Genomic DNA, 18,313 nt, shown 5'->3' with positions numbered 1-18,313 from the left:
TCTTGTTCGTTTTGCTCGAATTTTGACATGTTCGTTTGGCTCACAACACTCTCTTCGCATATCTCTCCCTCTGAGTATTGCTAGTAGCGGTATCAACCAAAACGCAGACTTTTGAAATCCGCATACAGATTTCCATGAATAATTGAAGATTTTGTGTAGATTTTCCCTAGTCTTTTTATATTTACGCAAGGATTTTAATTTATCGAAATTCCAGCCGACATATATTCGAATTTCAAGGCGTTTCTCGGGCTACGAGCAGCAGCAAAATCTTTCAAAATCATCTGGCATCCCTGAAAATGTGTCAGTTAACCAAGCGAAAATTTTGAAAGCTTCTTGATATTTTGATCGAATTTCATTGCAAAGGTGTTAAGTGCACATGTGCACCACATATTTTCACTTAACAAAGTTCAGCTGAACGTAATTCTAAAAACATGACTAGAACTCTGCAAATCGGAGCAGCATTCGACAAGGTAAGCATAAATTATTCGCTTCCCATGAATTTCAGACTTTAAAAAAAATCTGAACTCAGTTGCCTCGGAGCGAAAATCATTCTACCGAATTGAAACCCTCCAATACAAGGTTACCTCCTTTCCGCCCTTCGCATGATTGCTTAAAACAGCCAAATCATGAAACTAGTGCAGCGCAGATGATGGAGCTGTCGAAGCCGAAACGCAAGGAATGTCACCACAAGCTGCGTCACGTTAGAACCTTTACCAGAGACTTTCGAAAGATGGGACTGTGCGGCAGAAATTGTTACGTCTGCAGATTAAAATTCGAGAATGAATCGGAAGAGAATGAGCATCGGCTCAAGCATGGGCAGGAGTTTCGTTTCATTCGCCAGCTGGACGACTGCATCCAGGAGGATGCCGTATTCCACATTCGACTAGACTATCGGCCTGACTTTGCCAAGACGCTCGTTTACGTCCGAAACGTCTCGTCCTATCCGATCGTCGTGCTAACGATGGCCTATTTGCACCGGGTGGATGGTCAACTGATGACGCTCTTTGAGTGCGATCTTCGCATCCCCTGGGGATCGGTGACCAACTTTTCGTTTCGAAGTTCTTGTTTGTCGGCAGTTAATCGAAATTTCGCCTTGGTTCTTGTTGGAATGGTCGACACGAAGACGGAAGTACTTGAACAGTATTACTTGCAGGTTGATGAATTGTGTCACTTTCTGAGCGAGCAACTGGCTGAGAAGAAGCCGCTAATTCACTGTGCACCCCTAAACAGCTATCCGGTACCGAAGCTGATCAAAGATTTGTACGCGAATGATTTTTCACTGAATATAAGCGACCGGTTTGCGGGGGCCAAAGCTCTTCTGGAGAGGCTAGAAACTTTCAAACGCCAGGGTCTACGTCCCGAGAACTACATAGAGTATCTTAACGTGCTGAACCAGATTGAAGATATTGACCTGCAGGTTGAGTATCTGAAATATCGGATTAAAAAGGCAATACTTGTGCCCGGAATTTCCGAAAAGTTTTACCGTTTGTCGGTAAGTATAATTTTACGGTTCCTTTTTTTACTGAATTTGCTATTGTGAAAAATTCAATAGATCGACCAATTCGATGTAGCCCCTACGCTGCTGGACGAAGAATGCGGCGTGAAAATCATTATTCCAAGCGAGTTCGAAGAAAAATGCTTTGTAGGTTCCATCCACAATATCCACCCGGACTACATGGTGATTCACGTGAACATTCCGCTTCCGCCGGCACCGTTCTATAAGATTGTTTTCGAGCTGAACCGCCTCAGCTTCCAGATGGAATATTACGCTCTGTCACTATTGCAAAAATTTGACTTTGCTAAGCTGATGTTTCCTGACGAGCCACCGAAAAAAGAGATGGTCTACAAAGAGTGAGTTAATCTATGACATCCCACTTGGCACAATCAAATTATTGATCTTTTAACAGCTTTGTTTGGAGCAGCAAAAATGTATCCAGCAACCGCGAGCAAATGGCTGCCGTAGAGAACATAGTCAATCGCACGGCTTTTCCCGCTCCCTATATACTGTTTGGTCCACCAGGCACAGGAAAGACATCCACACTGGTCGAAGCTGTGGTACAAATCTGTAAACTGCAACCGAAGTCGCACATTCTAGTGGCCGCCTCATCCAATTTTTCATGTGATGAATTCACCAAACGCCTGTTGGAGTTCATTCCCGCCAGCGATGTTTTTCGGTATCTATCGAAGACCAGCGAGAAAAACGTTCTTCACATGGACGAAGCCGTCGTCGGTATTTCTAACTTAGCGTCAGGTACATACTCTGTTCCTTCCTGGCACGATATATACAACAATCGCGTGGTGGTGGCCACTGTTACAATGTGTGGCCGCTTGGCTCAGGCAAAAGTGGATCCTAATCACTTCAATTACATATTCATCGATGAAGCTGGAAGTACAAAGGAAGTTTCGGCACTGATTCCGATCGCCGGCATCGGAACGAATGGAAAGCAAATTACTGCCAGTGTAATACTGTCCGGTGACCCTAAGCAGCTTGGACCGGTTATACGATACAGTTACCTACTGGACACTGTACAGCAAATATCAATGCTGGAAAGATTGATGAATCACGACGTATACAGGAAAAAACCAACCGGCGAATACAATCCATTGGTCATGACGAAACTATTGGATAATTATCGGTCTCATCGTTACATGTTAGAGTTTCCTAACTATGCCTTTTACGAAGGAGATCTTCGCTCGCAAGCTCCGTCCGGAGCAACGGATTGGGCTTTAGGTTGGTTGGAATTGCCGAGAAAAAATTTCCCCATGTTTTTTCATTCTATACGAGGAATTACCGAGAAAGACCCGCAATCAAGTAGTCTCTACAATCGACAGGAAGCAGACCAGATCATATTTTACCTAAATAAAATCCTAAAGGAAAGAATCTGCAATCGAGCGGTGAGTGAACAGGAAATCGGAATCATTTCGCCCTACACGAAACAGGTTCAACTCATCAAAACGCTTTGCAAGAACAACAACTGGACCAACGTGGAAGTAGGCTCGACCGAGCAGTACCAGGGCCGGGAGAAGCCGGTCGTATTGATCTCAACCGTGCGTTCCGGAACGTCAACGGTAGGATTTCTGAGCAACGAGAAACGGCTTAATGTGGCAACCACGCGGGCAAGAGCGCTGATGGTAATTGTCGGCAATCCGGACACACTGCAGCGTGATTTGCACTGGTACTCGCTGCTGAAGTATTGCGTCGACAACCGCGCATGCAAGGGCAGCGAGTTTCATCTGATTCCACCCTACAAGCAGAGCCAGTTTATAGGCGAATCGGCCACGAGCAAACGTTGTGTCAGTGAGTTTTTTTAGAGCTGTTGGGCTCTCAGTTGCATACCTTGACGGTATGGCAAAAAAATTATACAGTAAGTTATTTAGCGCTGGTAAGAGCTTCTTGGTGAATTGATTGGTTCACGCACATTTTTTAATAACAATCACATTATTAATTTTATTCACTTTTACAAATTCTTTTCACATGTTTCCAGTTTATTTGATCATTACCTGTATTATCGAAAAATACAGCTTGATTTTTTTTGCGAAGAATGAAAGTTTCGCTATCAGATTAAAGAAAATGTATCATTTTTTTCTGTTTTTAGTCAAATTTCGAATATATTTCTGGCACTTTTCCTACTGTTAATCTCATTTTTTTGTTAGGAATAGCCTGAGCGAGCTTTTGAATTTAAGAAGAAAGAAGAGCTTGGAAAACTATGTGTTTTATCTACCTAAACTCAAAAAGATTGAAAGAAAGCATATTCTATTACACCGTTGTTCAGGGTACGTACTTCGACGGACGATGAAGCTTATGTATAGATTGAATTTGCGCAAATCTCTGGTCAACATAAAAAAGATGCGTGAGGTAGGTAAGCGTAAGTTGAATTTATCTTTGCTGGCAAATTTGCTCGAACAGTAAAGATTGTGGTTTGCACCGATGAAACAACTACGAACAAATCACTTTAAAAGAAGGAGCCCCTTGGAAAGATAAATTTGTCTTTCTTTCGATTATCGTTACCTGCCATTACTGGCTTATCATGGAATGGAATGAGTGGAATGATATTGATGTCACTGGAGAAAAACAATCAATTCGTCGTTATTCAAATTTACATCCCATCGAAACAAAAATTTGCAACCATCGAGAATAAATTGGAGCAATGTAGCAAAATAATTAAATCAAAATTTGATTAAGGTTGGCGAAAAAGGTTGGGTATGTAACTGAACAGCCAAGAAGTAAGCGGGGAAGTTTTTTTATAAAATAGTTATCGGCATGGCAGAAGTAAGGGCAATAACTGGAACGAGAACGTTGGAACCAAACGGCCCCTAACAGATGGTAAAAAAATCATTTCCATTACGATAATTAAAAATATTACGTTAGATTGATTTCTTCAATTCTATGATACACGATATCGTGTTTGTTTACAGATTAGCGTTGTTTAAGTGTTCACAGATTAATGAGCATGCAACGTGCTTCATACGATGGCAGAGGAAATGCAGTCCAATCCAAGTTGCGAAACGCGTAAAGAAGGAATTGTTTTTGAGATCACAATATTCTACAATAGGTCTAACATTTGTAATATATTGTACGGGTCTTGGAAATTTTGGCTGAACCGCCTTATAAAGCCCAGCACACTATTGGCTTCACTTATGCTGGAGTTATAGTGTTCTGTAAAGTTTAGCTTGGTGTCTAGGATTACTCCTAAGTCCCTAACAATCTTGCATTTTTGTACAGTTTGGTTTTCTAGACAATAAGTGGTATTTCAATTTTTCGACTAAATGTTTTGCGTTACATTATTTTGGTTTTGGGTTGGAGTAGGCTTTTATTACACCAAGTGTAGAATAATGTCGTTTTCGTTTTTGCGGTGTAGCTACCCCGCGGACTTCACTTTGTCCTTTCACTTTTTTTTTAAATTTTCCGGACTATCCCGGACTACCCTTTTTCTGTCCCGGACAGTCCGCGCAAGAAACAGAGTGCAGTTTTGAAGACACCAACACATTCACACGTATGTGTCAACATCAAAAAAGAAATGTGTCAAAATCGGTTTGCTTTGATTATCGTTCTTCGCGTGTCAAACATCAGGTTGAATTTTATTTATTTCATTTTGTTATTTTGTCATTTTTCTATAAATTGGCAAATTTTTCGTACAGTAGCACAAACGCGATAAAAAGACAATGGCGATAATGACCAAAACAAAAGTGACAGCTACCTCTGGTATTATGCACACCATTGCAACTGCTCGGAAAGTGTTTTTTTCAGGTGCAAAGCGTAGTCCGGGACGGGATAGACCTGCCGTAAAAACGAATTCGACATAAGTTGACTTCTTTTTGGAATTCTTATGCGTCGCTAGAGTTGCGGATTTCCATGAAGATTTTCATGTCGTCTGCGTAGAATAATATGTTTATTTTTTTTTAAGTATGAGGGAAATGTCATTTACATACAATATGAAAAGAAGTGGACCCAAATGCGAACCCTGGGGTACCCCAGAGGTGACTGAAATGGGGTTTGAAAGTTTGTTTTGGAAGCGCACTATTGGTTTGCGATTTGTTAGATATGACTGGAGCAAACTCAAAAGTTGAGGCGCCAATCCAATTTTTGGCAGTTCGAAGAGTAATAATGGTATGTCGATTCGGTCAAATGCATAACTAAAGTCAGTGTAAAGGGCTCGTACGTGCCTACGATTATCCATAACGTTGAGAATAAAAGTTACAATTTCAAAAAGATTCGAGGTCGATGCCATTATGTTTACTAGTAATACGGACTTGCTGTTTTCAGCATGTCATTTACAAGTAGTTCAAAAAGTTTTGCGCCTGATTTAAAAATAACGTTTGCAGTAAAAAATGGACAAAAATTGCGGATTTTTCATGAGTTTACCTTTACTCGCATTGACGAAACAACTCATGCCTCATCAATCATAGTAACCCATGAGTTAGCAAAAAAAAAATTGACAGCTCTATTAGTCAAACTCTAACTATGCTGGCGAAAAAAAGTAAAGCACTTTGTAGACGTCGGGTATGCCCGTTCCGGCAGTTACATCATTTTGACACTATTGGACAACGATCAGAGCATCGAAAGAAAGCCCGGTTCCGGATGGCCAACGACCCTGAGTGACAAAAAGCTTCAAAGGATTCCGAAGAGGAAGACCGAGGGAAAAGTGGCGACATCGCTGCGTGCACTTGGTCACTCCCGGTTGGTGCATACGGTAGAACAGTGAAAAAGTATCTGGGAAACATGGACATACATGATCAGGAAGCGGCAGTCCCATCCACTGATCTCGGAGCTGCAGGCAATGACGCAGCGACAGCGGTTGAATAAGATGGTCAAGTCGATTTTCTCGGCGAATCGCGACGTGGCAGTGGTGATGGATGACAAGACCTATCTCACCCTGGATGGCAACGATTAGCAGGGCATTTCGTATTTTACCTCCCCCACAAAGGAAGTGAGCACCGGGGTGAAGTTTATTTCACAGATTAAGTTCCCCAAGAAGGTGCGGCTGTGGCTGATAATCAGCAAGAAAGGGATTTCAAAGTTGCTCTTCTTTCGCTCCGGGCTGGCCATACGAAATGCCTACCAGAAGTTGCGTCGTTCATCAAGAAATACCATAAGAGCGAAGACACAGTGTTCTGTTCAGATTTGGCGTCGGCCCACTACTCGAAGCGATCGTTGGAGGAGTTGGAGCGGCTAAATATCGATGTGCTACACTGAACCAGGTAATCATGTAAAAGTTATTGGAAAACTTATATAGTTTTTTTTCCATGTAGGTTTTCCAATAGCATTTATGTGCATGTCACTTAGAAACTCACATTACGGTTTCAGTTACATTCATTGGAATAATCACATGTCTTGTATGTGTTTAACTGCAATGAGAATTATTGGTTTTATTTAATATACTTCATGTGCTTGTCATACATGCACAAGCACATGAAGTATATTAAATAAAATTTCGGTCTGGTGTTGCATATTTTCGAAATTAAAAGATTAAATATAAGAGATTGAATTTGTTTATTTATTTCGAAGATGTTTGAGGTACTTACAAATAATAAATGAACATAATTGTAAATAAAACTTACATTACAAATAAAAATTAACTCCATTCAACGGAACTTTGCCTCAAACTGTTCTTGAAATGTTAGCAGCTCATACAGCTGAATTCCACACTCTAAAAAATAGATTCAATTTATTTTTTAATTTACATAATTTCACTAAACTTACGTTGTATAATTTCCAAGGAATCCTTGAAAAACGCCAAATCTTCTAGCAAACTATCTGCAACATTCGCCATCTTGAATACACGAACGAAAAACACATGTTTTCACATCTGAAAATCTTACAACTATTATCTGTCCACGCACATGAAGCGTATTCACATTAAAGTATCAGGTTGACAGATAAAAATATCCCTGCGTTCTAACAAATTTTATCTGGTTTTCACATGAAGTTTATCGTGTACACATAACATGAATTATATTATGAAATAAGCAAAGTTATGTGACGTTTCCAATAACAAATAAGTGAATACTTGGTTCCAGGGGGGATCTATCCGTCAAACATCGTGTAACCAACATATTCGGCAACATGGCGTTTGTTTTGGTTTTCGTTCTTTTTGTTAATGAAATTGATCGATGTGAGAAATTATAAAACCGGAACGTTTTTAAATCTAAACTCGTAAAACCGCGAAAAACTTTCATGAATGTGTTATGTAGTGATATTTCCCCCATTATTGTTCATAGTTACAAACGTCATGGACCAACAAACGTCATGGACCAGAGTTAATCTGCGATAACTCACACATATATGAAATTTGACAGCAGTGAATCCCCTCTGATTGGTTCAGTGTACCGAAGCTGCGTCCCATCGAGAATTTATGAGCGAACTTGAAGCGCAAAATCTATTCCAACAATTTTGTCGTCGAAAACGAAGGAGGAATAAAAAAACAAGAAAGAGCTTAAAAACATGCCTACACGCAGGTTTTCGTCCGCCATGGCGAATGTTCCGATTAACTGTCGGAAGGCCGCTCGCAAGGGCTTAGATTTTTTCTGCAAATAAGATAATATAATTACCATTAATGGAAAATTTATCCAACTCAATTATCTGTCTTAGTTTTTATTCATCACCATCTGAACAATGTCCATTTTTTTACCGCAAACGTTAGGCACTAAATGAGAACATTCCCAGGCTTCGAGGAATTTTTCATTTTTCAGAGATAAATTAAAAAGACGTTCTAATGGAACTGTGAGTTCTTCAGAAAGGTTCTTCGAGAACATGGGAGCAATTCCGTCAAGGCCCCTAATTTTTTGGGTATGATTTGACTTCATTTTCGATTTTACGATTATATTCTTCCTGTGCGGCATTAATGGCAAGGTTAAGTTGGCTACATATGTCTAGGTAGTTTTGCAAGTTGGTACTAGTTTTTTCTTTTTTGTACAGTTTATGTGCTTTTTGCTTTTGATTTTTCAATTCTTTTAAATGTGGATTAAACCATAATGGTAGTGTACTTTGCTGTGTTCTTCTTCTACTTCTCATTGGTACAGTTTCTAAGATTATATTTTGCAGAATTGTGTGAAATTTAGCTGCCTCATTGTCTACATTTCCTTCAGTATAAATAAGATTCTGCAAATTCACTGTAAGAAGTCTACTTTTTGCTTGCTCGTAGTTGGCTTTATTGAATTTCGGCACTTCTTCATATTCCCAGTCGCACGGAAGATCAATTTTATGGATGAAAACTGAATATTCTATTGCTATGTGAAATACTTCATTTTTCCATAAAGGTGATAATGATGTGTACATACAAAAGCCTGCCGTACAGTTTGTAAATAAGAGGTCCAGATATTAATTTTGTTGATTTTTTACATGGTTCATTTGGTGTAGACCAAATAGTGAAATTTTGTCGAAGAGATATAGTAATGTTTCGTCTTCTCCTACAACACACCTTGCTAAACACCTGCGGCATTACTGACGGTTTTTGTCTATGATAATGAATGTGCACGCTTGTTTATAGAGCCACAAAATTTCAAAATAATCGTTATTTTTCGGGTCGATGAAATTCTCATCGAGTGGGACGTCTGTTTGTCTGTGGTGATAGTTTCAACGATTTGAAAAAATAAAAAATTGTTTATAAGCATGTTCCGGTGGGAAGTACACAGAAGAAAAAATATGCGTTTCTCCCGCAATAAGTGCTTTAGCGCACACATGTTCGACTTCTTTGTGCTTGGTTGTTTTAATTTCTTCCGAAGTAATTTCTGCGTTAATGGCTATGAGGACTCCACCTCTAGACTTTTCTTCGAGACGTTTGTAAGTTACGGTCGTGCCGGAATACATTTTAATTATTTCCAAAAATTTCTTCGCTCCTGACGCTTTCGTCCCAGCTAGTTTCAGTTCCTAGAATTACATTGAAAGTGGATGATAATAGATTTTGATGAATTTCCTTCATTTTGGCTGGACTTTTCATGCGATTGAAATTCTGGCAGAATTTCAGTCACATTCTGTTGTCCATTCGAAGAAGTTTTTGGAAAAATCTTTTGGTTTAAAATAGCATTTTCTTCCTCAAGAGAGGGTGTCGTTTTAGCATTCTGGTCAGAATGTGAAATATTTTTAATTAAATTAATACTTTCTTCCTCCAAAGAGGGTGTCGTTATTGCATTCTGTGTGGATTGTGAAAATTGTCTATGTATACTTACACTATTTCTTTCCAAATTGGGCGTGTTTACTTGTGAAAATTTACGTAACTTACGCGCAATTGGGTTGTTTAGCTATATCAGCTTTTTATATCATCTGAGAGATCTGAATTTTCTAAGTAAAACGTGATTAAAAAAATTCATCGTCCTTCGCTTTTTAAATCACGATTCAAAACTGCTCGAAATCTGCTCGAATCGCTACAATGACAGTTCGCCCATATACCGACTGTCATTGTAGCGATTTAGAGCGAATTTTTATTCTTCATTTAAAAATCGAAGGATAATGATATCAAGTTTTAATAAATCACGTTTTGCTCAGAAAATTACACTCTTTCAGATGATATATAAAAAACGGAAATCTGTGAATAGCTAAACAACCCAATTGCTGCAGCCGATGTGTCCGTTCGCTGAGTAGAAAAGTCCAGTACGTCTGTAGGTCAGCTTTAGTGCTTACTGGTAGTCTTTCGGAAGCTAACAGCATTCGGATACTAGTGGATGTGTAACCATCTACACATACTGTTGGTTGCTGGTCGTTCATGAACGCCAGGTTCAGGCGGACGATTTTCATTATATTCGGGTCACGAAGTCTAGCTGTCTTGACACTAGAAAAAAAAAAAAGAGAGCAGCTCTGTAAATCTTCTGACCCCTATAACAACAAACGACATCGATCAAAGAACCATGGAAATAAACGCTAATCGAATCCCTGTAGTGAATAATGTTATACCGACCGGAATAATGGCAAGTCCTCTCAAGACTCAAGATCCTCCGATCAGACACAAAGAGATATAATGGATTCCTGCTTTTATGCAAAACGGCTACTCTATTATGGCACTTTAGCCAACCCGATAAGTTTACACAATGTAAACGTAAAGCAGGATAAGAACAAGATTAGTGGGGGAACAACCATCTTGGTAGATTAGTATATTTTTATCGTTGCGGGGGCCTAGTGTGGTTGGTAACGTCTCCGCCAACCACGCTCGACGCCTGGGTTCGAATCCCACCGCCGACATAGGTGTTGATGGTTGTGAGGTGGCGTGACCCACTCACAACCAACCCAACTGGTCTAGATTCAATCCTAGCCGGCACCGGGAGATTTTCTGAGGCGAAAAATCTCTGGGATCACGCCTTCCATCGCATAAGGAAGTAAAGCCGATGGCGCCGGTCCTTTAATAAACGGGTCGTAAGTTAGGGTCCTGGGTGGGGTCACCTCCCTGGGCGTCGGTGATTGGCACAACAACAGTGGCGGAACTAGACCGACGGAAAATAAGCGAGAAAAAAAAATTTATCGTTATGCGTTTTCGCAAGATGAGCAAAAACTGCAACTGAAATGGACAAGACTTAGAAGCTTTCCTGAGTAACCACAATTTAAAGAATTATCTAACATTCAGTGATTGCTCTCCACTGAAAATAACAAGTACGAATGGAAAGAGCATGTCCTAACTGCAATTGGAAATAACGGACAAAGGTTTGCTGTGGACACAATGCAGGTTCAGATCCCAAAAGTGGTAACAGCAAAAAATGTAGACGACTTCAAATACATGACGCTACGTACAACAGTATACAAAATATATGCTATAATTCCATTAAACAGAAGGAGAAACCAATGCCAAGCTTATCAATTACTTTCTAAACAAAAAAAAAGCACTCCAGACCAAATCATTGTTTTACGTCGTATACGGGTTGAAAGATGGAGAAAAGGTTACTACACATTCGTGGTGTCTGTAGACATCAAACAGGCTTTCGGCAAAATCGATACAAGTAAAGCCGTACCTACTTATACTTCAAGATGGATAAAACTGGGGTGCCCTTTCAGCTCAGAATTATTTATCTTTATGCTCCATAACATATCATGCTACTTACGAGAACTTTGGTCATAACTTCAACTTCGCAATGAAGATGACATAGGGAAACTGCGCCATTATTCATCTCATTAAGCCGAAATTCACGAAGAATGCAAGGGTTAAACACCAAATTTTCACGAAATTATTGAACAAATAAACTAAATATGCTTACGTGCTCTCATGGAATCGTTCAGCATTGTATGTTGAGTAAAATTAGCTAGATTTATCCTGAATTTTGAAAAACAAGCCATTTTTCACAACGTTTTCATATCCATCTCAATTATTCATCTCACAATGTCCCCATATAAAGCAGATGAATATATGGGCTGAGATGAATAGTGGAGCAGTTCCCCTACTTGTTCTCTGCCAAAACGAGCAAGATGTGAGAAAAATCTGGATCTGTTGATCCCACTTCTAGCATTTGTCGATTTTTTAATAAACGTGCAAAAAACGAAAGTGCCGTTTAGAGATCCCTACAACACAGATTCTCTAGCCCCGGAAACCACTCACAAATCCGGTCAACACGAACCGCCTGTGGTCTTCTAGTCTAGTCTACACTAACACAGCCAGTACTTGAAAGGATCCTGAAAAATGATATCCACCATTTAAAAAAATGATTTCCATACATTTTTCTTGTAAACGGCCAGGCCTACTGTGTAGCGCAATTTAATACAATATAATCTAAGATCGGGGACAATCCGTACTAACCGATCCGTGTGTAAGGAGTAATATACCTAATTCGTTGGGAGTGATAAAGCTAAGAAAGTACACTCCTTTGTTGACCAATCTCCTAGGATGGGACAAAGGTATTTCCTCCTTATGTTCGGGTTTCGTAACCAAGGATATAGCGCCTTTACTCGCTTCTACTGTTACGGTTGGAACTTGAGTATTAGCTCTAGTCCTAGCATTTCTAGCTTATGGTTATAGCGCCATTACTCGCTCCCTGAAAGGAATATGGTATTTTTTTTCTGTTATTGAAACAGGAAAAATAAGCTCGGATTTTTGAAAGGATACAGTTTTACAAAACTACGCTTATCAAATCTCTTGATGAATCAAGAACGATTTTGTATTAGGTATTTCTAGCTTCCAGTTGATTATACACTATATTACAAGCGATGTAGATAATCGAAACTAACAAGAATTCATAGCATTGTCTCGTCAATATTACGCAATTTTTTTACATGCTAGCTTCTCGGGTTACTGTCACCAATCAGTCGTTTTCGTTGACACAAGAGGTATTCCTATTAAATTTAAAATCTGGCACCATTCATGCATCCAAAGCCCGAAAATTCGATAAAAACCTTATAAGTATAAGTAACAATACAACATTTTTAGTCTATTTAAAAAATGCCGAAATAAACATTATTGTTTCATCAGGGTAACTCCTGTATCGAAGGAAAAAGCTCAATCACTTTCAGCAAACACCAGGTTCTTACTCTCAATTCATATATTCATACATACTGGCAACTCAGTTCTTTGCTTGTTTTATTCTAACCTCTCTTTTACCGTTACCTAACAACCATTTGTTGTCTCGTCATTCTGCTACTCTCCGTTGAACACTTCTCGCGCATAGCTCGCACCACCATCTTGATCGCTTGACCACCATCTCGCTCACTCTACCATGCCTGCCTGTCTTTCGCTCCTTTCGAAAGCTTCAACATTGATTTGTTACTCACTATCATTCATCTAATTAACAGAAACACCACGATTGAATCATATACCATTGACATTACTAGTTCAAGTTTTCATCAGCAAAACTTTTACACAGGCCAGAAAGTTTTCTATTTGAATGCTGCCTTCAAACGCTCAATAATTGCCACCCGACCAGTACCATTCCAGGTATCTCGTATTTTCACTCATACACCATTCTAATTCATATTTATGTTGTTATACTTATCTTTTTCGCTGTCCACAATTTCCAAGCTATCCTTCGGATCTCTGAAATTCATTTTACCTCCTTTCAACCGTTTTCCTTTTAGTATGCAAGAAGTATAGCCATCAAAATTCTTATTGGAAAGTCACTATCTCCGTAGTAACCAGTTCTCTCACCAGAAGCTTTTCTTCAACCTTCCGTTCGGCTAAGAGCAATATTCGGAAGTCACAAATTACACTTATTATTCACAATTCTTCTTCGATTCTCCACCCTACCAGGTTGGTCCATACACTACTCAAAACTTTGAACACTTCACCAGTAATTTTATTTCTGCAATCACTCCATAAATAAAGAAAACTACACGAGCTCTAAAAGAGCACTTTTTTCACTTGGACCAGTGTTCCCACCTCAACACGAACCGCCTGTGGTCTTACAACTTAAGTATCTTGGGATTCACGTAACAATCAGTTTGTCCAGATCCACTACGACAGCGCAGCGCATAAACAAAGCGAACGTGCGTCTCTTTTATTACTTAGTTACACCGATGGAAACATTCTTGAACAAAACTAAAAAGCACAGAGGAGAATAGAGAACAATATGCTTCAAATCCTGAGTAAAAAGGAAATAAAAGATTCAGCAGAAAAATCAGAAACATAAGATACAGACCTCGACGAAAGAACGGAACTACCCAGGAACGACATAAATGACAAATGAGAATTTTGAGGATAGTAAGGAGAGAGTAACCTAAATCTGCTGCGCTGTTTGAAACAGTATATTTTCTCGATATTTCTCCGCCGGAATACACTTCCGATATTAGACACCTTGTTTTCGTGGGAGAAACAACGACGGCGAGTAGGTCACGGCTCACAGAAACAAGGCTAGCTATTTCGGTAATGATATTTTTCAGGTGACGTTATCTGAATCATTGAAATGAATAAATCCTAGCTACTGCGATGAAAATAACTAATTCAGGTCATTTCCACGTGGCTTGAATGATGATCATACTGAACGCAAAACATATTTTGTACCGTGCGATATTCGGCGTGAAATATTACGGTAAGTGTAAGTTGAGTTGTTATGAATGAAGTCCCGGTTAGGAAAGATCCGCATTGAAAGTGCACCAGTACGTGGCTTGCATTAAAATTTATCTGAGTCTACATACTACACGATACAGATGACGACATTGCCTTTTCTGTTTACACTCTAAAGACAACACTATCGCACGCTAGTCTGTGGGCTAATAGCGGTCTCGATCAATTACATTAGTTGAGAAAATTCGTTATCGATATTGTTTTTGGCACATTTTGCACGTTGTAGGATAAGTACAACGATACACCGTGCCCCAGTGCTGGAATGGTTTAAACTGCACTGTTCTTTGAGTTTTACTCACAAAAAATAACTCAAACTAAATCTAATCTAAAATTCTGTTTTCCAAATCGGTTCACAGTTTAGCTAAAAAGCCGAACCTGGCTGCCGGCAGGGTACTGGCTACGACTGATAGCGTTGTGTGCTGTCATTGTTAGGTGTGCCGGCATATTTACATAATTGCTGACTTTTCTCCGACCACACTTGTCCAGATTTCCTGCCGAGGCACTCATTATCTAGGAACTGGACCAACTAAAAGATAATGGTATCCTCTCGAGCATTGGAGCATATTCTTTCAAAAATTGCTCCAATTCTGGGTGCAGCCTGGCAACTTCTCGTATCTCGTTAGGCGAAAAACGTCCTTCGAGCACAGAGACTGCCGGCCGGCTGGCGTGCCAGAGATTGAAAACATTCAAAGCGGGTAGTGTTTCGTCTGCCGAAAATTCCCAGAACCCCTTCGAGAAACCGAGATGAATGCGATACGTGCGTCCATTTCTTTCCGGTGACAATTGTCCGAAAAGCACGAAAACCACAACCGGTTTGTGTCCGTAAGTCATCTAGTGATGATGCATTGTTGCTCCGAAAGTGGTAGGTGTGAGAGGATTTACCATCAGAAGCATTTTAGTAGCGTAGATTGTCCAGGAAACTCGAGTGACAGACGTTTGTCTTGTTGGGCACACAAGGTGCACAGTAACAAATGTCGCAAAATGTGACTTGCCTAGGAGTGTCTAAATGATTGTTTTATTTTTGTTTGGTTTTTGCAGTGTTTTTTCGGTAGAACAAATACAAGCTGAGCCTTGTTTAATTTTCATTTAACGAGTGTGACTTTAGTTCATGATATTTGCCTAATCCTTTCCGATGTACGGTTTGATGAAAGCTGAGAAGATGTTTTGCGTTACCAAAAATGTGTTCCTATGTCATGATCCAAAGAAATACACTACAGACGATCTCAGGTCGACTAATAATTATTGCAGTTGGGTGGGAGTAGCCCAGCTTAAGCAAACTAGCAGCTGATATACAGCTATTCATTAGTAATAACTAGAGAAATATTTACTGAGATGTTATTTCATCCGTTCAATGCTGCTCCATTCTTCAGTTTTTCCGAAAGCATTGCTCATGAATGTAAGAATGTCTTCGCATCTAGTAAGTTTACGCTCACAAGTACTTGAAAGCAAATTAATAACATGTGAATTAGCAGACCTCAGCGGGGGAGTTGTTTGAAGATGAGAATGCTGGGATTATTTCTTAGAGTTCTCTAGTAATTAAAACTGTAAAGAAACTCGTTCCGGCTTTCAAATCTTCTAACAAAACAAAAAAAAAACAAGGAAATTCTCCATCATCAAGTGTTTAGATGATTTTCGCTTTGCATAATCTCAGACTCCCAGGAGTAACACAATAACCGAAAAAAATCGTTTGCCGAACAAAATTGAAACGAATTCGTGGAAATCTTATACGAGGACGAAATAAAATATATAGCATAATCCCTCCTAATTAGAAGCACACATCTTGCAAATCCGATTTCAGAACGTATCATTTCCCTGGTGGCGAAAAAGAGCTGCCTGTCGGTAGCATTTGATCAGAGACACTCGATCTGAGCCCTCGTTGATACTCGGGTATTTTAGGTATAAAGCTGCTGCACCCTGCAAGCGCAACCCGTCCTCCCCCCATTTCGCTTCTCACTTTCCAAAGACCCAGGGATTAGCCCATCCGAAGCTCGTCAACATCAAACGGCAGCCAGTAACTCCACCGTGACGCTAACGACTGTGACTTTAATATGCAAAAGTGTACACTGAGTGGAAGAGGGGGGAGCAAATAGCACAGACTGCCGAAGAAAGTTCCATTTCTGTAATTGAGTTTATATAAATTATACCTTGCGCGAATTTCAGCGAATTTTGTCGCCGCCGTTGCTGTCTCGAGTGCGGATTTGTTGTTTGTTTTTTTTTTGCTCTGTGGAAACACATTCTTTGTTCGAACGTAAATTATCAAGCCGCAAAAAATACCTCACTTTGGCTAAAAAGCAGACGGTACGAAAATGAAAATGAATATGTCTGGAATGGCGAATTTCAACTTATTTATTCAGGATTTAGATTTGCAATATTTTATTTAGCAGAGTACTATCTGCTAAACTGTTCCTACTACAGAGTCCTACGAACCATACGTTGCTTAACAATGAAGAGAAATTATCTTCTTAGCGCTCCAAAATCATTCGATTGTGAAGTAGTTAAAAATATTCTGCCACTTGCCAGAATATTGCGGATAGTAGTAAAACTCAATTTTATTCACAGCACTACACAAAAATATTATTTATTCGCATGCATTAAAATTTGATTTTAATCTACTTATGGCATGGTTCATGGTTTACCTCTTACGGATCTTCGAAAGTCCTAGTACCTAATAGACCCAGATAGGGTAAATGAGAATGGAAAGCTCTAAACTAAATTTCCTTGGAACTGTAAATGGTAGTTTCAAACACTAATTTTCCAACACGTTTTGCTCAAAAGTATGAATTATGGGTTGTGCCAGTTAAGAACGAAAACACATTCTGTTCGTTATTCGTTTTGTTAAGACACCGAAATACAATCACTGGTGCTGTTTTTTTTCTACTATGACGCTAACAGTTCCTAACCCCGTTTCTTGATAGCAAACTCACGAGCACTTTAGTGACTGTGGATGTGGAGTCCTCATTTTTACGAATATTTGGTCGTCTTTAAAAAGACGGTTGGTTTCAGTTTTCACGAAGTTGGGAATATGCCTGTATAACGGTGCTTCCCACACAGACGGCGTTGTGGAAGGTGATCTACAATCATCAACGCGCGGTCCACAGGTTTCCTCTGGGCCTGCTGCACCGTGATTTGCCGCATCTCTTCTTGCTGCTGGTCGATTCTCACTCTTGTAATCCTCTCGCAACAGTGATCGGATAGACCCTTAAATCATCCTTTTGCAATAGTGATCGAATAGACAATGAAAACTACCTTTCTGCATGCCTAATTTTATACGTGAGAGTTATACTTTCGGTGGGCGTGTCGAGCGAGCAAAACAATAAATTCTAGACTAGGGAATGACAAGGAAAATAAAACACTTTTCTGCACTCACGGGGAGGTGCAACTTAGCCTTCTAGGCTTCACATTACGCCGATTAAAGTAGCGGATAAGGCTAACCTTCTGAACGCGAACTCAACTTCAAATCGATTTACGCGATTTCTTTAAGACTTGGGATTGATATCGAACTGAACGTCTTGACCTTCTAATTTCAACTAATTTATTGCTCTCGATCAGATATGATCGATGACCGTTTGAGTTTCTTCCACGTATGCATGTGTGGATAGCACTATCGACTATTAAATAGAGAGTACACTAAGGTCGCTTTTTACGCGGATTCCGAAATTTACGCGGTTTTTTTTACGCGGATTCCGGAATTCACGCGGTTTTTTTTACGCGGATTCCGGAATTTACGTGTTTTTTTTTACGCGGATTCCGGAATTTACGCGGTTTTTTATTACGCGCATGTATCCCCCGCGTAAAAAGCGACTTTAGTGTAATTTCTCTCGTGTTAAGGTGCTGCCACACGGACG

General features: G+C 39.7%; 1 protein-coding gene across 2 annotated transcripts; it reads left to right on the top strand.

Annotated features, from left to right (window-relative positions):
* Window positions 1-297: 297 nt before the first annotated feature.
* LOC129731380 (putative helicase MOV-10) lies at window positions 298-3,575 on the top strand. 2 transcript variants are annotated; one of them, XM_055691348.1, is made up of 4 exons: window positions 298-470; window positions 530-1,492; window positions 1,553-1,851; window positions 1,908-3,575. In XM_055691348.1, exons 1-4 carry the CDS (start codon window positions 432-434, stop codon window positions 3,310-3,312), a joined length of 2,706 nt encoding a protein of 901 aa, XP_055547323.1. In that variant the 5' UTR covers window positions 298-431; the 3' UTR covers window positions 3,313-3,575. The 2 variants fall into 2 exon arrangements, with proteins under 2 accessions (XP_055547323.1, XP_055547329.1); XM_055691354.1 differs by having other exon boundaries at window positions 620-1,492; window positions 1,908-3,573.
* The last annotated feature ends 14,738 nt before the right edge of the window (window positions 3,576-18,313 follow it).

The sequence above is a fragment of the Wyeomyia smithii genome, chromosome 1 (assembly GCF_029784165.1).
Source record: "Wyeomyia smithii strain HCP4-BCI-WySm-NY-G18 chromosome 1, ASM2978416v1, whole genome shotgun sequence".
NCBI classification, from domain to species: Eukaryota; Metazoa; Arthropoda; class Insecta; order Diptera; family Culicidae; genus Wyeomyia; species Wyeomyia smithii.
This window is presented reverse-complemented; position numbering and strand designations above follow the sequence as displayed.